This window comes from Barbus barbus, assembly GCF_936440315.1.
Source record: "Barbus barbus genome assembly, chromosome: 41".
Lineage (NCBI taxonomy): Eukaryota > Metazoa > Chordata > Actinopteri > Cypriniformes > Cyprinidae > Barbus > Barbus barbus.
The window spans coordinates 11,657,638-11,681,823 of record NC_136719.1 but is presented as its reverse complement, the minus strand read 5'-3'; the positions used below and the strand labels follow the sequence as shown (position 1 = coordinate 11,681,823).

Genomic DNA, 24,186 nt, shown 5'->3' with positions numbered 1-24,186 from the left:
GATGGGGTGTCTCTTATTCTGGGGAACGATTTGGCTGGTGGTAGAGTGCAAGTTGTTCCTGAAGTAACTTCCACCCCCTGTAAGATCGATAGTCCAGATGAGTTTGAATTGGCATATCCAGACACATTCCCTGTTTGTGTTACAACGCGTGCCATGTCAGCTAAGAGGAATGTTGGAGGCAAGTCTCCTACAAAACAATCAGAGATTCCTCTTTATGATACTTTTATGGCCCAAGGTGATGTGAACTTCATAGATTTTGGAAAAATGGTTCCATCTCGAGAACAATTAATACTGGAGCAAAAGCAAGATCCTACCTTGTCACCTATGTTTGAAGATGTGGTACCAGATGAAACATTACCAAATGTAACTTCTGGTTATTTTATTAGTGATGGGGTTTTGATGAGAAAGTGGACAGATTCAAAAATGTCAAGTCAAGATGATTGGAGTAGTTTGTTTCAAGTGGTTGTACCAGAAGTTTATCGATCTGATATTCTGTATCTTGCTCATGATCATTGTCTATCTGGCCACTTGGGTATTAGGAAAACTTTGGATCGTGTGTTAAGGCACTTTTTCTGGCCTGGAGTAAGGTCAGATGTGGCTCAGTATTGTAGATCATGTCATGTTTGTCAGATTATAGGTAAACCCAACCAGTCTATTCCAGTAGCTCCATTGCATCCTATTCCTGCCATTGGAGAGGCGTTTGAACAGATTTTGATTGATTGTGTTGGACCTCTCCCACGTACCAAGTCAGGTAATCAATATCTTCTCACAATTATGTGTGCAGCAACCAGATTCCCTGAAGCTGTCCCTTTGCGTAAGATCACGGCTCCTGCTATTTCTAGAGCCCTTGTTAAATTCTTCACAATGTTTGGGTTACCTAGAGTTGTTCAGTCGGATCAAGGGTCTAATTTCATGTCTCGTCTTTTCTCCCAGGTGTTGAAACAATTGTCTATTCAGCATAGCACCTCATCTGCATACCATCCAGAGTCACAGGGTGCACTTGAGCGATTCCATCAGACCCTCAAAACTATGTTGAAGACCTACTGCAAAGAGTTTGAGAGAGATTGGGATGATGGTGTGCCACTACTCCTCTTTGCAGTTAGAGAGGTGGTTCAGGAATCCCTTGGTTTCAGTCCAGCTGAGCTTGTGTTTGGCCATACTTTGAGGGGGCCTTTGAAGTTAGTAAAGGAAAAGTGGTTAGCTTTTGAATCTTCGACTCCCACTAACCTCTTGGACTATGTGTCTAATTTTCGGTTTAAACTTGGTAGGGCCTGTGAACTGGCCAAAGAGAATTTAAAAGCAGTTCAGGGGAAGATGAAGACATGGTATGATCGAAAGGCTAGGCATCGTGTATTTTCTTCAGGAGACCAAGTGCTTGTGCTTTTACCACTACCTGGTTCTGTGTTACAGGCTCAGTATAGTGGGCCATACATCATTGAACGGAAGGTTGGTGAATGTAATTACGTAGTTAAAACTCCAGATCGTAAAAGGAAAACCCGCATGTGCCATGTTAACTTACTTAAGCCTTACATTAGCCGTAATCAAACGGCATGTGCAGAGGTTAAGGCTTTTGCTGTGCTGAATGTTCCATCTACTGAGACAGTAGGGAGTGTTGCCGTTTCTGGGGTTACTCAGGGTAGACTGTCAAATTCTAACATTTTGGCAGATTTGGATTCTTATCTGTCTTATGTAAATCCTTCCGAACGTACTGATATTATTCAGTTGATATCTCATCATTTGGCCCTGTTTTCTGATGTTCCAACTTGTACTAATGTCTTAGAGCATGACATTGATATAGGTCAAGCTAACCCTATTAAACAACACCCATATAGGGTAAATCCTGTGAAACGCCAGCTTTTGCACAAAGAGGTACAGTATATGTTAAAACATGGCATAGCTGAACCATCTTCTAGTCCTTGGAGTTCACCATGCTTACTGGTTGAGAAGCATGATGGTTCTCTTCGTTTTTGTACAGATTTTCGCAAGGTAAATGCTGTCACTAAGCCTGACTCCTATCCTCTTCCACGATTAGATGATTGCATTGATCAAGTTGGTTCTGCATCTTTTGTTACAAAGCTGGATCTTTTGAAAGGCTACTGGCAGGTTCCGCTTAGCCAGCGAGCCCGTGAGATCTCTGCCTTTGTGACGCCAGATCACTTTGGCCAGTATAAGGTTATGGCCTTTGGAATGAGAAATGCACCTGCTACTTTCCAGCGTTTGGTAAATAAGGTGCTGGAAGGAGTAGCAGGTTGTGAGGCTTATCTGGATGATTTGGTTATTTATAGTTTTTCCTGGCCTCAACACTTGGCCCAGCTTGAGGATGTGTTCAAGCGGTTAAAGGCTGCAAACTTGACTTTGAACCTTTCCAAGTGCGAGTTTGGAAAAGCCACCGTAACTTATTTGGGAAAAGTTGTTGGCCATGGACATGTGTCTCCAATAGGAGCAAAAGTAGAGGCCATCGTGAACTTTCCAGTGCCATCTTCACGGAGAGAATTAAAGCGGTTTTTAGGTATGGCAGGATATTATAGGAGTTTTTGTAGAAATTTTGCTACTGTTGCTGCACCTTTGACAAATCTTCTTAGTCCTAAGATTCTTTTTGTTTGGACTGGGTTGTGTCAGGTTGCCTTCGATAATCTGAAGGCCTTGTTGAGTAATTCTCCTATTCTTGTTGCTCCTGATTTTAGTCGGCCTTTCAAGCTAGCTGTGGATGCTAGTGACTTTGGTGTGGGTGCTGTTCTGCTCCAAGAAGATGCAATAGGACTTGAGCATCCTGTGTGTTATTTCTCAAAGAAATTCGATATCCATCAGAAGCATTATTCTACAATTGAAAAAGAAGCTTTGGCTCTTATTCTTGCTTTGAAACATTTTGATGTTTATGTCTCATCCTGCGTTGAACTTATTGTGTACACTGATCATAGTCCTCTTACTTTTCTCCACACTATGAGAAATTCTAACCAGCGCTTAATGCGATGGAGTTTGTTTTTGCAAGGTTATGATCTTAAATTTTGTCACATTCGTGGAAAGGATAATGTGTTGGCAGATGCCTTATCAAGGACGTAAGTGACCGTGTAAGTTATCGAATGATAGTGTGGCATTAGTTGTTCTATAGCAACATTTTAAGGGTGGGAGTGTTATGTGGGAGTGTTCTAACTTGTGTTTTGTTGCAGTTACTCAGTAGCTCATCTGCAATCAACAGGCTAATTGATGTCACCTGAAAGGAGCCCTTTTAAACTCCAGGACTTGTTCACTCTCTCTCTCTGATTTTGCAGCCAGTTTGGCAGGAGCTGGGCTTGTTTTCGTCACAGTCCCTCTTCTCTCTTCTTTTTGTTATTTAATAAATCTTATTTTATTCGGTAAACTTGTTTTGTGTCCTTGATGTTGCTTCCCTTGAGCCAGGGTTGTAACAACTGGCATCAGAGAACTGCATTGGGGATCTTTATGTGCTGTCGGTGTATCCCTTGTGCATCAAATTTTGATTTGGGTGGTGTTGCATCTGAACGCAGCGTACCCCGATGGCCCGCGTAGGCTACATCACTCCTCCCTCTCTCCTCTCCACCTGTAGCTGGTGTGTGGCAAGGGCACTGGCGCCGTTGTACTGTGACTGCTTTCGCATCATCCAAGTGGGTGCTGCACACTGGTGGTGGTTGAGGAGAAATCCCCTCATATGATTGTAAAGCACTTTGGGTGAACAAGCGATAAACAATGAAAGTGTTATGTGAATACCTCATTCATCCATTCTTCACGGAGATGTCTAGTTGATGTCTGTGTTTACATCTTCAAGATGTTTTACAGTATTTGCTCATCTGCAATACGCCTATAGGACATTTCCTATCAGATGACAAGTGGACATTTATTAGATGTCTTTTAGATGTTTATGTAAAACTGACATCTTAAAGGCGTCTGTCAGATGTTTGTACACAGCAGATGCTTTCCAGATCAAGTGATCTTTAACAGACATCTTGACTTGCAGACGTACGTGTGCTATCTCTGTATACACCGAACAGGAGTGCACTTCTGTTCAAGCGGCCTGCCCTGTCAAATCTCTGACTCTGTGACCAGCTTTTTATGCCCATGTGAAGCCACTACTTGAATGGCGTTTTTCGCATTGGATTGTAGAAAGCTAAGTCTAAGACATGCCTGTTATGACTAATGCCCGCATGGGTGCTTGGGCGCTCTACGAGGGGCGTGGGATCGTCATGGGCATGGTTTAAGATGTTCATGTGGTTGCTTGTTGGGCGTCACTGCACTAGTCTGTTCGTTTAAAACTAGATGTCACTGCGGCAACCGTAGCTATGTCCGTGCATACCGCAGGAGTTTTTAAACCGCAGGCCATCACTCCCTTGTAAAATAAAGGTGTAGGCCTATGTAATCGATTGCATACGCGCTATTTTAAAATCTGAGCTTGGCTTTTTCCCCGCGTATAGCATGTGTGCCTAGAGAAGCGGCTTTCACTCTGGACGCGGAAAGCGCTGCGCTATGAAACCCATACACCACTTTAGTATTGATATTTATAGTACAGAACAGCTACTGTATTGACCTTTAAAAATCAGTTCCCTCATAATTTATAAAGTGAATTGAGGGCTGCATTTGTTTACTGAAAAATACAGTAAAACTGTAATGTTGTCAAATAGTATTACAATTTAAAAGTACAGCTTTCTTTTTTTTTAAATAAATATTATAATGTAATTAATTAATTTGATGGTAAAGCTGAATTTTCAGCATCATTACTTTGCTTAAGAAACATTCCTTATTATTATCAATGTTGTAAACTGTTGTGCTGCTTAACATTTTAGTGGAAACCGTGACATGATTCTTTGATGAATAGAAATTTCTAAAGAACAGCATTTGTTTGAAAAGGAAATATTTTGTTATATTATAAATGTCTTTACGGTCACTTTTGATCAATATATAATGCTTGAACGAAAGTATGAAAGTAACTGAATAAAGTGTAAAAAGTAACTGAATCAAAGTAATAATTTCTTTTAAAAAAAACTTACTGACTCCATACATTTGTACATGTATTTTATTTGGAATTCTTTTAATTCTGTTCTATTTCAATACAGGCCTGCATCTTGTTTGCTACCTCAATTCAAAGGCAGGAATTTCAAAGCCTTCTTCATTTCAATTCAGTTCTGAATGACACACCCCTGTTATTTATGGCGTTCATCTAAACCTGTGAAGGGTTTATTTTATGTGTTACAGACTGTTAGAGTTCATTTTAATTGAAAATACTTCAGCTCAATGTCCAGCTATAGCCACTCCAGAATATTTCAAAATGGCAGTGTTTAAATAGACGTGTCACCTTGAGCTCTTTGTGAAAAGCCAGAAAAGAAAGCAGAGGAAGTGAAATGGCCATTTGCATGCAATCCTGGACATTGACAGACTGTGGAGTGTGCTTTTCTGCAAGTTTTTAGAAGTTTCACAGAAATGGCTGCACAGACCTGTAACATTTTATTTATGCTTTTATTCAGTCCTTCTGGGTGTGTGTGCATTTCAATATAGATTCAAACCCTTAATATGTGCTTTACCTCGGATGCTGGTGAAGTGATGAGGTTGAAATATGTTATACAGTATACAGGGTCTGTCTTCCTGATGGAACCTGTGGGAACATGCTGTGCTCAAGGTCACAGTGAAGGGACGTTCACACTGACAGCGATTTGGAGCGACAATGCAGTGTCATTCATTTTCAGTGAGAGTTGGAGATTTAAGTGACAAGAGTGACAGAGACCGCTGGCGATTTAAGAAAATTGGGCAGAGTTCAACATCTTAGAAATCTGCAGTGGTGTAGCAACTTTCAGCTCTGAAACGGTATTAACCATTATTATTGCCGCTACCTGGGTTTGGCATAGATTATGTTGTTTTTTTGGCAAATGTAATTTGCATTCATACTATTTAAAAGCAAATTCTGAAAATTCTGTCATCATTAATCACCCTCATGTTGTTCTAAACCTTTCAAATTTAGAAATAATATTTTATTTGAAAAATATCTTGGTGTATTTTTTTCACTATGTGATGAAAGTCAGTGATGTATTATGCTGTTTTGGACCCCAGTGACATTCATTGTATGTTGAAACATTCTTCAAAATATCTTCTTTATTGTTATGCAGAATAATGAAAGTCATACTGGTTTGGAATAGCATGAGGGTGAGCAAATGATGACAGAATTTTCATTTTTGAAATAACTATCCTTCCAAAACACCACACATACAATACACTATCAAAACAAAGCATCTCAATAAAGTCTGCGATTCAGTTTATGATGAGTTTATTTTCTCTTTCCTCTGGCTGGCCTAGTTTCTCTTATCTCTTAAGAAATAGATTGTGAGGTCAGGGATCAGATAAAGTAGAAGAGATCTTTTTCTCTCTTTGTGGTGGGACAGTAAAATGAATGTGTGCAGGGGCCCTCGGGGTAATCATTAGAATAACCTCTTCGGTCTTGTGAGACAGTGTGTTCTCGTTGCATAAATTTCCTGTATAATCATCACTTACTATTGTAGTGATGTGCATAATGGAGTTAAGAAATAATGATAGGTTTTACAGGCTGTAAGGAGAAGTTGTCTTGGAATTTGTGTCCTTCGATGTGAGATTGTGACATTAGAAAATGTTTACAGTGCAACATTAGATGTGTTTGAGGACCAGAGTCAGGTTTGCTTAAATTATGTCTTCAGTAATAGGGCGAAACAGTGACCACACAGTTTTTCAGAAGCATTTGCAGTGTTTTTCCCATTTCATCTTCACAGAGAACCATAAACCAAACCAGTTCTTAGATGAATCACAATATTGCAAACTTTGATTTGAAAACAAAAACTATATCAAATTTAGTATATATCCTAAGTTCCTGTTTTATGCAGGCTATATTTCGCCAGTTTGCAAAGTTTGTTGCTTTAAATGTTTATTAGATATTCAAAGACTTGTGTGTTTGCTGAATAAATAAAGTATTATGGCATTTGCCTTTCAATTATTAGAGAAAACTGTTAAAACAACGGCATTAAACTGATAGAGACCAGAAGCACCTGTGTGTCCAAGCTATATAATCAATAATAATCGGCCAATGCTGATGATTAAAAATGCCAAATATTAACAACAGATTGGCTGATACAATGGTTGATCACTAATATTGTTTTTTTTTTAAATAGTTGAATGTGGGGCTATGGGATTGACTTTGTGCCGATTAAAATGAATGTAATTTTTCAAGAAACGTATTAAAATATAAACTGAAACGGAATAAAATGCCATTGAAACTGAAAAAATAAATAATTGCATGCAAAAAAATTTACTTCGTTTTTAATACACTGCATGTTTTGCGACTGTTTTTTCCTCTTTCTTTCGTTGGTCTGTACTTACAAATACGCTTCCAGAGTTTTCAGTTATGCTTCTAAAGTTTTCGTTTATGATTCTGAAGTTTTCGTTCGCCATTCTGGCACAAATCTCTTGTGGGGTCGGGGCTAGCAGCGGTGTGTTCTCATTGGCTATTGAGTTTTTGATTGACAGCTTCTTGACCTGGAAGTGAAGGCATCAGTGTTGCGCCCCCAGTGTGGATGTGAGCGTCTCTTAGCGGCTTCCTATTTCATTTTAGTGATATAATGTTAGGAGTTTTGTTTTTGAATTCAATCTGTATTTATCTGTTGCTACTCCTCTGTCAACATAAGCTTTTAGGAGCGCGAGAGAAACAGAAGATCATGGAGGTGTAATTGTTAAAGTACTGTATATAATACTGGAAATATTGTATAATGTTATTGCTCATGATTCTTTTGCATTGTAGGGTCTAATTAGGTAGAGCTGTTACATTTGAAAGATACTATCATATATATGTGTGATATATTAGACGTCAAGAAAGTCTCCGTCCAGCCAGGCAATCAAGCTCATTTCATTACATATTCCACACAAAAGAATGTTCTTGCTGCCAATTTTTATTATCATGCTGATAATTTTGTTTAGTTATTTTATTAAGCTAACATTATCATCTAACATTTAAAATTGGAAATACATTTTTAACAATCATCAACTCTTTCAAGTGTGACTTTTATAAACCTGTTGAATGAATGTAAATGAAATATGAAAATTTAAATAAATTTACATTCTTTTTTGTCACTATACCATATACACAAGAACACTAATTCAAGATCAGCATAGACTAATAAAAATAAAGTGCAACCTCTTGTGTACTTGTGAACTGTGTTTGTTTTAATCTCCAAAGAAATTAAAATATTTGCATAATATCAGGCGTCTGAAGATCAAGATCCCAGTCATTCAAAGGTGATGTGTCTTTCTTGTCTGATGAGGGCAATGGATCTCTGGTACTACCACTGCATCCTCTGAGTCCGCATCAGAAGTTTGTTTATGGAAAAGTTGCTACGCTCCCTGGAAACTGAGAAAGATGTATTATAGTCGAACAATACCAGCTGCTTTGAACTCCCATGACACATTTCAAACTTAAAATATTTCAAACAAATAAATACACAATATAATTATTTAATTTTATATGTATTAGTAATTTTAACTTAGTAATAAATATATCAAAATTATGCACTATTTATCATCTGTAATACCGTTGTGTAACCATTAGATGGCCGTGTAGCCCTATATATCCATGACTGTGTATACCCTAGTTGCTGGAAACAGATTTCAGTCATAATTATTTGTATGTATTAGGTTTTGCATTTGGATACATATTTAGGCATTATTAAAGACTACTTTTTGTCAAAGTTTGTTTGCCCCCCCCCCCATTTTTGCATTATTATTAGTCAAATCTGGACACAGAAAAAGCATGGTTAAAAAGGCTTTACATTGCCAGAGTTAAATTGACAGCGCAGTGATTGACAGTGCACTTGTAAAATAGCATCGGTCATTGTCAGATACAGTACATTTAGTACTGTACATTAGGCTATGTGCTGGGGGGAAATATGAACTTATCGAAGCAAATATGATCTAATGGAAGGCTATAACTGTATGTAGATAACCAGGTCCAGAAATGATTGGGCTAAATCAAGACAACTTACCGTGAGTATCCTGATAACGACGATGATTGATGATAATGATGATGATATCATTCGCTGTGCTATTCCTAAGAAATCATCTTAACAATGAAGTGTAGCAGCAGAACAATACTGATAAAAATAATAATAATAAAAATATTTATATATTATTTTATATCATTAAAATGAAATAGGAAGCCGCTAAGAGGCGCTCACATCCACACTGGGGGCGCAACACTGACACCTTCACTTTCAGGTCAAGAAGCTGTCAATCAAAAACTCAGTAGCCAATGAGAACACACCGCTGCTAGCCCCGCCCCCACAAGAGATTTGTGCCAGAATGGCGAACGAGACTTTAGAAGCGTAACTGAAAACTCTGGAAGCGTATTTGTAAGTATGCAGTGTATTAAAAACGAAGTAAAAATTTTGCATGTAATTATTTATTTTTTCAGTTTCAAAGACATTTTATTCCGTTTCAGTTTATATTTTCATACGTTTCTTTAAAAATTACATAAATTTTAATTGGCACAAAATTAATCCCATATGGGGCCACCTTCATTCAGTATTAAAGGGATAGTTCACCCAAAAATGAAATTTTATGTTTATCTGCTTACCCCAAGGGCATCCTTTTTTTTTGTCTCAAAGCCGTGAGTACCATTGACTGACATCATATGACTGACATCATATGACTGACAGACTGCAACGGTTTGTGTTAAAAATATTAGTTTGTGTTTTACTGAAGAAACAAAGTCACCTACATCTTGGATGCCCTTGGGTTAAGCAGATAAACATCAAATCTAATTTGTGGTGAATTATCCCTTTAAATAACTCTTTTATCCTGGTTTATTTGGTGCGGTTCTCTGATTGGCTGCACTTTCTTCCTTTGGATTCATGGGTAGTGTAGTTTTTAATTTCCACTGTAACGATTGGAATGTGATTTTTTTCATAAATAAAGTTCAAATTATTTGATAAATAACTTTAAATAAAGAACTCATGAATAACCATTGTTACAGTTTTTACTGTTATTTTTTTATTTTACCGTGAGGAAAACAACTTAATGACAGTATAAATATGCAAAAAGGATTGTGTCAGTGTTTAGGTTTTAGGGGACAGAAAATATCATTAGCTCTGTATAAAAAACAAGTCAATCCAAAACGATGGAAAAACAAGTGTGTATATACGGGATCTTGTCTCCTGCTTTTGGTGGTAGACTAGTAGAGACATTGAGCGTTGAGGCAGTAAATCGTTTGATTAGCTGATTCACCAAGGGAATCCCGGAACATATTTGCTATGGTGTTAACACACACACACACTCACTCACTCATACTTTCTTACAATGATTCTTTCTTTGTCTGCATCCCCAGGCCATTATATCTAAATTTTTGTTTATTTTACCTTATGCTCTGTTTACCTAGTTCTCCCCTGCTGACTGCTTCTGTTTCCTTCATTTTTGCTTCATACTCTTTCACAGCTTAAACCCAAACCAAAAAAATAAAAAAAAAAAGAATTGAAAAGCTTGTACTGTACCTTAATTTTCATTTTTGAGTCAACTACCCCTTTAATGCAGTCAGTATGTTTCATGCCTTTGAGCAAGTGTCTCAGTGTTTTGTGTTACTTTGCTATTTTGAACACATCCCGCATGCTGCATGTTCTCCAGTGCCCCACCGGCTCCCTGGGAAACTCTCATGCAGAAGTAATCATGTTTTTGTGCCGAAGGCTAAACGCCTGAGAAATGCGGGGGCTCCTGTGATCGACGACTGTCAATGGGAGTGTGAAGGGAGAGACTGACGTGAGACAGGTGAGGATGGTGGAGAATGGAAACAAAGGACCCGTATTGCATGTACGTGTGGTTGGAATTAAAGTAAGCGATAGCAGGCATGAAAAATTCAGACTGTGAAGGGATGATGGAAACAGATAAAGAAAATGTGCTCTTTGAGCCTGGATCAATCGTGAAGTTGTGGGATTAAGGCTGATCTGCCTTCTAAATGTTATCTGGAGCTCAGGCACGGACTTGAACCCGTCTTTAAGAGAGAATAATGCCTCTGTGTCTCTTCCAGCGCAGACAAGAGTGAAGACAGAGCCAGAAGTCTTACCAAGCAGACATAGAGGCTCTGCTGAAACCAAGAACTGTTTGTACAGAATACTTGATTCATCCAACAGTATGTTTCTGGAAACCTGTCAGCTGTGCCCAAGGCCAATCCATCTTTTTCATTCAGTACTGTGTTGATCAGGGATCAGAATGTCACATTTTACAGTTTGACTCCTTCCCTGCGTAGCAATTGCAATTCATCCTATTAATTAAGCATCATAATGAATGAAAACATTTACATAGGATTCCCTACAGGTCTTCTTCTCCAACACATAATAGCACTGCCATCTGTTGTCTCTCTGTCTGTCTGTCATGACTCTGCTCTTGGCCTTCAGACTTCACAGGTTTAAGTAGGGAAATAATCTTTTTGTTTGTTTATTTTTTGTTTTTGCCTTTTACAGTTCACACACAAGTGCTCAACAAGGACACAGACATTATACTTGCAGTGTACAGGAGGGATATGAAACAGAAGACATGAGCTCAATGCTGTTTTTGTCCTTGCTGATGCTCTTGCCTTTGCAGTCTTTTATCATTTGGACTCATCCAAAAGACTGCCATTTGTCAAATAAATGCACAGTCCTATTACAAACATCTGTTCTTAATTAGTATTTTTGTCTTGTTTTCTAATAACACTGCGTAAACCTCCTCAAAACAAGACTATTTACATAAACCATAGTTTGCATAGGATATTAAGACTTGATGTATCAACATTGAATTAAGTTTATTCTTAACTCCATTGACAAATTATATTTCAAGCATGTTTAGATATTTCTAATGGGAAAACAATGAAAATACCCACTAAGGAAATTATTTTTCTGTGTAATTGTGCATCTCTGTTTTTGATTTCTGCTTTGATCTCTCGCTTTGATTTTATTAAATGTGTTGTTGTTTTTGTTTTGTTTTTTTTTTTTGGGGGGGGGGGGGCTGTTAAACTTTTAACAGCTGTCATGTGGTCTTTCTGTGTGCTCTGAGGATTCAAGGGCCTCTAACTGTCTGAAATTGAGACATGTTCCAAAATGAAGACTGCACCTGTCTCGGGGTCTCTCATGGTTGCTACCTGTCGGAAAAAATAAGTCGAAAAACAGCTTTTCCTGCTTCGGTAGAACACAGAACCCTTAAAAACACAAGTTTCTGTCAAATCATGCCTTTTTAGGGCTCTGGGTCTAAATACAGCTCACCTTAAGTTCGTGTGGTGAAATGAATGCAGAAATTTCTCCCTGTGAGCACACACTTCATAGAAAATCAGTTTCATAGGTTAGGACCATTACCACCGGGTCCAAAAAGGTTTTTTAAAAACATAATTGCACAAGTGAATTCATTCACTGGGGAGGAAAAATATGCTTAGCCATGCCATATTTTTATGTCTGTATTTTTATTATGAAAGTTTTTTTAGTGGTGTTAACTATAAACAGCCTTATATACTTCTAGTTTTGTTGCCATCTGCATTTTTATATGCAGATGCCTTCGATATGACTCTTTATGCAAGACATGATGTCTCTGCCTAATTATAGATAGGAGTCCTTCCAAAAACGCAACATAAACATCTGCTTCTCTTCTTGGCTCTCTGCCTCTTTCTTCCCTCTTTTTTCTCCCTCCATTCTTTCAGTACTTAGTTTTGTTTATTGAAACTTCCTCTATGTTTTCTAGGCAATGCAGACAGGAGCTGATGTTTATCCCATGGATCTACTGGACAGCACATAACCCATGACGACGTCATCTCCCACAAATCCCGGGAGACTCTTTCTTCAATGTGGATTAAAGTCTACAGCAAGGAAACTAGAGCTTAAACAGCTGGGATTTTCCAATGTTCCTGACATCATCTGTAGGAAATGAGACCTAGGCGTCTGTCTTTTCTCTCTACGTGGACGAAAAGCCAAGGAAAGTGTACAAAAGGCTGACCGACAGGATTAATTTTACTTACAGAACTGCCCCTTTATCTTCAACCCCAAAGAAGAGCCTGATGGTGTCATATGATATGGACTAATTGTACTCAGTAAGAGCGGCCAGAGGCAGCACTGTGGCTCCAGATGAAACTGATGTTTTTAGTCAGTCTGATGCCGTTAGCCCTGCCACACTGTGTGCCGTAGCATGTGGCTTGGGCTCAACATCCACAGCATCTTAATTACACAGCCGAACCAATTTAGACCACAGAGGAAACATCTCTACATCTGGAGATACGCTGCCATTTTTAAGAGGGATACACAGAAACATCTGATCTGCTTTCCACATGTTTTAGGTTCTCTTTACCTATGCGATTTCCTAAAAGAAGCCCAAGGGATCTCGCTCTTTCACACGTGCACCTAGTAAGTTTTTGAGAGTAACATCTGTAACCTTTCTAGTGATTCTCATTCTCTCCTCCACTGATGTCCCATTCACACATCCCGCCATAATGAAGCCTTTAATTAATGATGCACAGGTTCAAATTAGCCTGGTTCAGTGACTATCCAGGGCCGCTGGTCCCTACAGACGCAGTGACCTTTGGAGAGGGCCAGACTGCTGCTCTGTGACCAAACACCTTCACACACACACACACACACACACGTACGTCTACCCTTGAGCCCCTGGCAGTAAATAGTGAATGGTAAATGTCAGTGCTCTGGCCATTGAATTATACGGTTTATTTGAATAAGTGTAAGAGCGGATTAGATGAGCACTACAAGCTCCACCAGCAGCTTGCCTCCATCCACACATCAGCCTTCGGCAAGCTGGGAATTTTCTCTTTGATTAGCGGAATTATATTGTCTTTTATAGTGCGCTTGCTCTGTTACTGTCTCTCTATTCCTGTTCCTTGCAGCGGCAGCCATGAGGGTCGCACCGACACATTTGGCAGGACTACAGAGCGGCGTTCTACGTAGATAAATTTGTTTATTTCGTGTCGGGGTTACACATTCCTGCCATATATTTTTACAACTGCCCGGCTCGTGGAAAACGACAGGAAAGACTTAAAAGGGCCTGATGCACCTTTTAAGAGCAGCAACAAAAATGAATAAATCATCAAGAGGGAGTGAGGGCTAGTTTTTCACAGACAGCACTGAAGGAAACGCTCTTCTCCCCCCACCAGCAAGAGAGGTCTCTGGCAGACTGACAGTTGTAGCCTCTCCTGCTCTCTTGCCTGGTGGATTGTTGATGCATTTGCCTTGAGTTTTGCGTTCCTTGGCCCTCCCCTCCGTGCCTGTGTCATGCTCAGTTGCCGGCATGCCATTCTGGAGCCATGCCCATCCCTGAGATGGCTTTGAGCCCTGTGAAGTCTCTGTACTGGGAGGTGTTCCCCTCCATGGCCACGGAACGGGTGTACTGCACGCCTGTGCTCTGGCCTGGACGTCTCTATGTGCTGGGGGGCTGCAGCGAGAACGGCCTCCCTCTGGACTCAGCCGAGGTGCTGGATCTGGAGAGCCAGCGCTGGTGCGAGCTGCCCCCTCTCCCCACTGCTCGGGCCGGGGCGTCTGCCGTGGCCATTGGAGACCAGCTAATGGTCATGGGAGGCATGGATGCGCAGCAGAGCCCACTGGCCTCGGTGGAAGTGTATCACCCTGATGAGGGCAAGTGGGAGAGGAAGACGGGACTGGGGCAAGCCTCCATGGGGATCACCATGCTGGAGAAAGGTAAGAACAGTGTTTCCTTCTTTGCTGAAAAGATTGCACTGGTCAAGTTTTTTTTTTTCTTTGTTACACTGCAAAAAAGTTTTTCCAATTAAAATCAAAGTAAGTAAGCAAAATTGTGTAAGTTATTTAAAGACATGTTTTCAGAGAATATGCCCTTAATTATGCTTATTTTTCTTACCCTGTTGTCAAATTAGGCATGAACCTCACCAAATATTGTTTGTTTTTGCCTAATTTGACAATGGGGTAAGAAAAATAAACTTAATTAATTGCATGTTCTCTGAAAATAAGTCTTAATATTTTTTTGCAGTTTTGCTTCTGGGGTTAATGAAAAATAAGAGTGTCCATGAAAAAAGAAAAGTGTTCATAATTTCTACACCATACCTTGATTGCATGTGATCATACACATGCTAATGAGTATTTTAAATTTTTTTCCCCATATATATATATATTTCAAGAAAATCACATTTTTACAATTATCAGGAATTGTTCATTCAAAAGTATCATTACTTTTTGGGGCCTGCCTCAAAAGTCAAAATATCTGTTATTTTAATGCTTTTAAAATAATATCTAATTGACCTTGACACAGTCATTAGGGTCTTCAGGGACCTCTCTGTGATGTAATTTCCTGTTTCATTATTCCTGAATGTTAGTTACACCACTCGCTAATTTGACAGACAAACAAAAATCTTTAGATGCTTGAATTTTTTTTTATAAATAAAAAGTGAAAAATATTAGCATGAAATATCGTTCACCGAGTAAATTGATAAATGACTGTAATTGGTGAAAACAAAGTTTGGTTCCTCTCTCGTCTTTCTGCTGCCTCCCGTCAGAGCACGATTAGCCGTATAATCTTGGCTGCAGTTATCTTTTCTAAAATCACTGTGGTTGTAATGAATGTCTCTCATAGCCGGCGCCTCTAGAGTGCTCCGGATATACCAGCTCCAAATCAAGGCATCAGTCATGCCATACTGTGACACAAAGCATTACACTGCAGAGAAAAGTCTCTCCCTTCTCTTTAGCTTGTGTAGGTGTGTGTTCAGGTGACAGTTTATCCAGTTTGAGACCCGGAGGAAGCCGCTAAGCCGCATTCCACCAGCTGAGCCGCATACAGGCCCGGATTGATCAGTTCTGTGGATCCGTTTTAAAGCTATGAGCAGGCTGGCTAAAACAAGACCTGTGTTCATGTGCCGGAGAGAGCTCATAAGCCTGTGGTTCTTTAATGAATACTTTGGTCACGTCCGCAGAATTATAAATGAACTGCTCATTTACCTACAGCAGCAGATCGTTTGAAATTAGCATGTGAGCTGTGGTCTAGGCGTTTGTCATAAAATAATAATATTGAGGATGTGAGGGAGACATCTTAAAGAGCCCATATCATAAATATATTTTTTCTATGTCTACTTATAAGGCTAGTCAAGGTTTCTTGCACTAAAACACTATAGGGTTTACTTTTGCACAAGCATTTTGCACCCTTGATATTTGAGTAACACCATTTAATGTGGTAGGTTTGCTGTCAGGTCCAATTGATATGAATTTGTTGCCACTTTTATATGTGAAAGAACATGAGCACACTGGGGAAGGAGCAGCAGGATTGTGTACCGTGTGTTTATCCATGTGCATTAGTGTGTTAATAATTATGCATCTGTTGTACAGTCTCCATAAAGTTAGAGTCTCTTGTGTTCCCTTTCAGGGTGCACAAATCATACAAGAATAAAAATACCAGCATGATCCATGCCTTGCCTTATTAAAACAAGCACATGCTAATTGCCATATGCCACCAACATGTGGCCTGATAAATTAAACTTGAAAGAGATTATTATACAGCTTTCTGGAATAGTTGTTTCTTGCTGGTCAAATATTTTTGTATAATGAGTGTATGACCTCATACACTACGCTGTAGTTTCTTGTCTGTTTTCTTTCACATTATAAAATAATTTCTGATATTTTTAGTACATTATTTTATTTACTTGACAAGCAGCCATTTAATGTCATAATTAATAATTTGTCATTATTGCAACAGGGTGATCAGGACTTCGACACATTTTTTTTTGAAGGGGTTTATTTCCTGACACAAGCTGCTGTGAGGTCTATCTAACTTACCAGATTGTTCCTGACACAACGTTTCTTTCATTTTCGACTGACAGTCTATATCACATCACCTTCTACTATTAGTGTATCATCGTAATTTATCAGGTCCTTTTGTGTCACAAAAAACATTAAGATCCTAAAACAGGCTGTATGAAGCCATAATTCTGTTTCCAGGCTTTAGTATCAAAGACCTCTGTTTTCACCTCTCTCTCTCTCTTTTTGTCAGTGGTGCTTGTTCTCTTTGATATCCTTCACGTCATCTTAGGGGCAAATTGCTTTGAGGGTCCAATCTGTATTTGTATGGCTTTGAAATCCCATTTTCCTCTGCACCCCTTTGGCTTATCGGACACGTTCTGTATCCGAATATCAATCAGGGTCTGAGCCAAACCATCTGGATTTTGTAAATAAGACATCCCAAACTGAATTTGATTTCAATCATAAGAAAGAAGAAGGATTTCTTTTAAGCTGATGCTGTTTGTGATAGACAATAATAGAGACTCAAGCTTGAGAAGTGCAGCTGTGGCTGGTCAAAACCACAGAAGTCCTCGTATTTTTGCTGTTCAACATGAATGTTCTGATGTGTGCTGTTTCTGGTATGAAGTTTGAGTGTGTGCTGCGGTGTGAGGACGTGTCAGAATCATGCTGACCTGTTTGTCACTTGCAGTGGATGGCTATTTAGGCAGACGTGGTCTTTTTGATTTCAGACTTATAACTCTGCGGGAACAGAGTGTCTCTCCAGCACTCTGAAGGAAACACGACTGTCAGCTAGGGTTGCCAAACATATCATATGATACAGACTCGTGTTAAATCCAATGCGGGATGCAGTTTGTCTCACATTTTAGTGTTTAGCTGAAAATCATGAATGCACCGATCTCTGATCTTTACAGAAAAGAATTATAATTATTTTAGCTGATATTGAAAAATGCCTGAGATTAAAAATTAAATAAGATTAAATTCTGATTCTTTCTTATAGTTTTTTATCTAGGGTTAGATATAAAAACTCATGTCAATAAGTATATATATATAAGATTTTATTTTTGTTTTTAGTGTGGTCAGTTGCTACCCTCCACATACATCTTCCACATACAACAGTTCACATACATCTCAAAAAGCATATATGGTATATAAATAAAGGTCTTCTTAAGCTATCCTGAAAAGAAACTGTCCGTTGTTTTCTTCTGCTTAAGTTAGCAACCCTGTGACAGTGGACTCTCTCTCTGTCTCTCTCTCTGACTGCTGCTATCTGTATCTCCCTCTCTACCATCCCTCTCACTTTCCTACCATCATTTGATCAAGAGAGCATTCTTGTTGCCAGGCAACAGGTGTGTAAATCTGTGTGTGTGTGTGTGTTTGACCCAGAGACATTTTTAGAACGGAACAGGCTGAGTTGCAATGCCAATCCACGATTCACTTGCTGCTCTGCTACTCGCCTTTTTCTCTCTTCACAAGAGAGGCAGAGAGAAGTGCTTATTGCCCTTCTGCCCCCTTAATACCCATAATGCCCTCTGTGTTCATCAGATACACCACAGTAAGAGACTCTTCCAAACCGCTTGCTCTGATAGTCCATCTGGCGATCCAAACCTTTTTTCCACTTGTCCTCTAGACACACTGGATCTACGGATATCTCTAGATTTCACTCTCACTTTCTTTTAAGAGAAGTCATTTGTTTAAAGATAGTTTGAAGAAGTTTCTTAAAATAAGCTTTTAGGTTGTACAGAAGCTCCTGGAGATGATTTTAAAGTATGTCTGTGAATGTCTCTGCTGTAATCCTGGTGGACCCATTTGGTCCATTTTTCCTGAAAGTATGTGATTCAGGCTAAGTGAGCTTTCCCTTGGTAAATTATGCAGAAATGCAGTTTAAAAGATAACTGTACAAGTAAGAATTGAGGTCAGCTCTTACAGTGTTCCTCATTATTGAAAAAAAAAGAAATGCTAAAAATAAGTGCTAAAAACATATTGTTGTGCTGTAAGATTGTGTCGATGGTAAACAAAAGCATGTGAACAAGAAACTGCAGAAAATTTGCTGTTGGGGAAGCGGTAGCTTGTCAAGCATCAACCTATTAATAATTTCAACAAATTACGAATGAATTATGAATAAATAAGATTTATGCCTATACTTTAAACACATAAATGCTGAGCTGTTTGCATTGGTATTATGCTTTGAAAATATACTTAAATTAGCATTTGCATTTTTAATGACTTTTAACATATAAATAATTGATGTATATAATTAGTTAATTATAGTTGGTTAACACACTCAGATTATGGATGGATGGATGGATTGATGCTGTTTGTGTCAGTGGAAACATCTCAAATGAGCCCTGGTCCACCTCTCCATAAATCTAGAAAATCTTATGTAATAAATTCTTGCTGCACATAAACATCTGTCATTGATTGAAAGTATATGCAGTGGAAACCATGCAGACAAGACACACGAAACGTGTTTCAGGATGGCATCAACTCGCTGAAGTGCCTGAGAGTTTGAAGTGCAGGGCTTGAGAAAATGTCACATGGTGTTATGAATAATTATGAGGCCACACCTTCTCATAGGATAAAGCTCTGCAGTCTCATGATTATTCATGAGACACTATAGTACATTCTCTGATGATGATTTCCGATGGAAATAGCTCAAATTTCTAAATTAGCCATTTTCGTCTTACAATTAAATATGTCAGATGCAAACATTGTCTACATAACACATCCATTACCTTTTAGGTCTGCAAAATCTTTTTAAATATAGATTCAATAGATTTGAATCATTTAATAAATTTTTTGAATTTCAGTTAAAATGAACCTTAAAATTGAATTTCAAGGTTATGTTCATTTAGAAGTTTTGCTACATTTAATTAGTTCCCAAAACTAAACATTTCTCCCAATTTTGTTTAATATATTTAATATATTATAATAATAAACAAAATGTTAATGTATTTATTTTGTCATCAAAACTTTATGAAAAAATCAACAGGCTTGCTTTAACAATTGCTTTTTTAACTGCCTGCATATTTTTCTGTGGTTTTTGAGGAGAAGGACAAGTTACACTATCTGTCCATGTTGACATCTATCTGTTTTGTCCAGCTTATACCAAGTGACAGATGAATTTAGACCACAAATAGTTTGAATGGCACTATCTTTGACTTATGGTTAGTTGCATTTTAGTTTAGAGACAACAGTTGATGTGTCCAAAAAGTGAAGCTTTTGAGTTTTGGATAGTTAAAATTTTAAAAATGAACAAAGTTCTGTTTTTCATAAGCCAGCTGTATTGATTTTGTTCCAACTTCCAGCGCAATTAATGTCATTTTGGAATGGTATTATGTGAAGTCTAGATGTGCAGTGCATCTGATTTGGCCTTGTTAGCACATGTCTTAATGCAGCCCATGTTGTGTGTAGGTGTGCAAGCTGCTGATAGAATGTTACTAGACTAGCATGTGTTTGTCATTCGGTTATCGCCACAGCCGTGAAGATGATGTCGTGTTTGTGTGATCTCATTATATAAATTTGTCTGGGGAGTGAGCGGAGATGCAGATCACTATAACACATCCATATCTGCTTCATGTAGGAATGAGACAGCTGTGCAAACAAACACACTTTAAACTCTCAAATTTTCGAAAAATGAAAGTTTCACCTACTAATTCTTTCATTATTGGATGCGGTATTTTGCGACACAGATGGTGCTCAAAGAACACCTTGTAGCTTTCGCACGTACACGGAAATCCCAACAGCAAGCCTTCGTTATGTGCACACATACACGCAATCTGAAAAAAAGACGCTGAAAGCATTAGTCCCTTCCTCTCTGCTATTGTGCTAGGGCTGTTTGATGTTGCTTTGCGACCTCTGTGTGCGGCACACGTTTGATCGCTGTGTGGTGTGCGGGCCACTTTCTTCTGAGGAAGCGTGAAGAATAGGGAAGAATACATACAACTGCTAATTTCCATCGTGTCTCTCTGTCCCATCTCTCTTTCTTTCTGACACCTGTGTTGAGGTGCATTTTTGATGCTCTTCTAATTGAGCTGATCTAAATGCATCCTCAATCACTGTAGAGCTCATTAGTCTTTTCTGAAACCAGTCAACCTGTGTGTGTGTGTGTGTGTGCGTGCGTGCGTGTGTGTGCGTGTGTGTGAACGCATGTCTGATGTTGATTGTATCTGAGTATGTGTGTGATTTTCTGGTGATGCGTTTCATTCACTGTTCTTTGAAGTCACATTGCCCTCAAGACCTAAAAATATTATTTTAAAAAGATTTATTTCTGTATCGATACAATCACACAAATCTCCGACTACAGTACATTCTGTACCAAAGTAGTTTGTATAGTGTTAAAGACATAAATACATAAAAAATATGTGTATGCATGGATACACACACACATATATACAGTCATGGCCAAAAATATCGGCACCCTTGGTAAATATGATCAAAGAAGGCTGTGAAAATTAATCTGCATCGTTAATCCTTTTGATCTTTTATTTAAAAAAATCACAAAAATCTAACCTTTCATTGTATAATAAGAATTTAAAATGGGGGGAAATATCATTATGAAATAAATGTTTTTCTTTAATACACATTGGCCACAATTAACGGCACCCTTTTATTCAATACTTTTTGAAACCTCCATTTGCCAGTTTAATAGCTCTAAATTTTCTCCTATAATGCCTGATGAGGTTAGAGAACACCTGACAAGAGATCAGAGACCATTCCTTCATCTAGAATCACTCCAGATCCTTCAGATTCTCAGCTCCTTGGTTGGAGCTTCTTCTCTTCAGTTCACCTCACTCATGTTCTACAGGGTCAGGTCAGAGGACTGGAATGGCCAGCAGAAGTTTGGTTTTGTGCTCAGTGACCCATTTTTGTTTTGTTTTTGAGGTTTGTGTTTGGATTATTGCCCGGTTGGAAGATCCAAACATGGCCCACTATAAGATTTCTAACAGAGTCAGTCACTTGATTTTTTTATCTGTTGGTATTTGATAGAATCCATGATGCCATGTGTCTAAACAAGATGTCCAGGACCTCCAGCAGAAATATAGGCCCACAACATCAAAAATACAGCAGTATATTTCATTGGACACATGGGGTACTTTTTTATCCCTGTGTTCACCAAACCCATCTTGAGTGTTTGCTGCTAAAAAGCTAATTTTTTAGTTTCATCTGACCATAGAAGCCAGTCCCATTTGAAGTTCAGGTCGTGTCTGATAACTGAATATGTTGGAGATGTTGGATGAGCTAGGAGAATTTTTCTTGAGACCCTCCCAAACAACATGTGGTGATGAAGGTGCTGTTTGACTTTTTTTTTTTTTTAAGGTTTTTGACCCCGAGACTCAACCATTTTATTCAATTCTCCAGTTGTGATCCTTGGAGAGTCTTTAGCCATTCAAACACTCCTTCTCACCGTGCATTAGGGCGATATAGACTCACACATCCTTTTCCAGGCAGTTTCGTTACATTTTCTGTTGATTGGAAATTCTTAATTATTGCCCTGATGGTGGAAATGGGAATTTTCACTGCTCTAGCTCTTTTCTTAAAGACACTTCACTAATTTGTGAAGCTCAATTATCTTTTGCTGCACATCAGAAATATATTCTTTGGTTTTTCTCATTGTGATGGATTATTAAGGGAATTTGGGCTTTGTTTTCCCTCCTATATATACTTCTGTGAAACAGGAAGCCATGGCTGGATAATTCATGTTCATAATCACCCTGGAGTGCTCAAAATTGTGAATATGAATGGGAATATACTTCAGAGATATTTTACTCATAAGAATTTCTAGGGGTGCCAATAATTGTGTCCGTGTATTTGAGAAAAACTTTTATTTCATAATGATATTTCCCCCCATTTTAAATTCTTATTATACAATGAAAGGTCAGATTTTTGTGAATTTTTTAAATAAAAGATCAAAAGGATTAACAATGCAGATTAATTTTCACAGCCTTCTTTGGTCATATTTACCAAGGGTGCCAATATTTTTGGCCATGACTGTACATATATATAGTTAGGTCCATATATATTTGGACACAGGCACAATTTTTTATTATTTTAGCTGTTGACCAAAACATATTCAAGTTACTGTTATATAATGAATATGGACATAAAGTGCACATGCTGATCTTTAATTCGAGGGTATTCACATCAAAATTGGAGGAAAGATTAAGGAATTACAGCTCTTTAATATGTACCTCCCCTCTTTTGGGGAAGTCGTGGCCTAATGGTTAGAGAGTCGGACTCGTAATCCAAAGGTTGCAGGTTCGAGTCTCCGGCTGGCAGGAATTTTAGGTGGGGGGAGTGAATGTCCAGCGCTCTCTCCACCCTCAATACCACGACTGAGGTGCCCTTGAGCAAGGCACCGAACCCCCAACTGCTCCCCGGGCGCCGCAGCATAAATGGCTGCCCACTGCTCCGGGTGTGTGTTCACGGTGTGTGTGTGTTCACAGTGTGTGTGTGCACGTTGGATGGGTTAAATGCAGAGCACGAATTCCGAGTATGGGTCACCATACTTGGCTGAATGTCACTTCACTTCACTTCACTTCACTTTTCCAAGGGCTCATAAGTAATTGGACAATTGACTCAAAAGCTGTGTCATGGACAGATGTGGACTATTCCTTTGTTATTTCTACATCAAGCAAGCAGGTAAAAGGTCTGGAGTTGATTCTTAGTGTGCCATTTGCATTTGGAAGCTGTTGATCTGAACCCACATTATGCGGTTAAAGGAACTCTCCATGCAAGTGAAACAGACAATTGTTAGGATTCAAAAACAGAACAAATCCACCAGAGAGATAGCAGGAACATTCAGTGGCCAAATCAACAGTTTGGTACCTTCTGAGAAAGAAAAGAGTACACGGTTGTGCTCAGCAACATAAAAAGGCATGTATATAGCAATGTGTATTGTAACAAAATTTATTTTTTAAACAGATGCTGTTCTTTTGAACTTTTTATTAATCAGAGAATCCTAAATAAATATCACAGGTCCCAAAAAATATGAAGCTGCATAAATGTTTCCAACACTGATTATAAATCAGTATATTAAAATTGTAACGGAATCGATGAGATGTGAGGCATGAGGATCCATTTGCAGACTTTATTAGAAACGTGGTAAAACACAGGCAGGGTCAAACATCAGTAGACAAACATGTTTAGGGCAAGACAAGAGTATACCAAAAGCATGTGTAGGTCATCGATCGGTGAACAATATCCAAAGGGGCTAGGCAGAGAGATAATCCAGATACACAAGCAATAATCCAAACACGGGTAAACAGGCTAGGCAAGACTAAGAAAGTATGAAAGGCTCCGTAAGGTAGCTATTAGAAGGATCATTTGACACTGAAGACTGGAGTAATGATGCTGAAAATTCAGCTTTGATCACAGAAATACAGTATATTAAAATAGAAAACTGTTATTTTAAATTGCAATAAAATTTCACAAAATAACTTTTTTGATCAAATAGATA

At 38.6% G+C, this 24,186-nt stretch overlaps 1 protein-coding gene across 1 annotated transcript in view; it reads left to right on the top strand.

Moving 5' to 3' along the window:
* Window positions 1-14,275: 14,275 nt before the first annotated feature.
* Window positions 14,276-24,186, top strand: part of LOC306860611 (kelch domain-containing protein 8B-like) — a gene marked incomplete at its 5' end in the record, with an annotated part of 108,563 nt that continues 98,652 nt past the window's right edge. Inside the window, one exon of the mRNA XM_079402392.1 lies at window positions 14,276-14,666. Within this exon, the coding sequence (XP_079258518.1) occupies window positions 14,276-14,666 (391 nt within the window). The remainder of the gene's footprint in view (window positions 14,667-24,186) is intronic.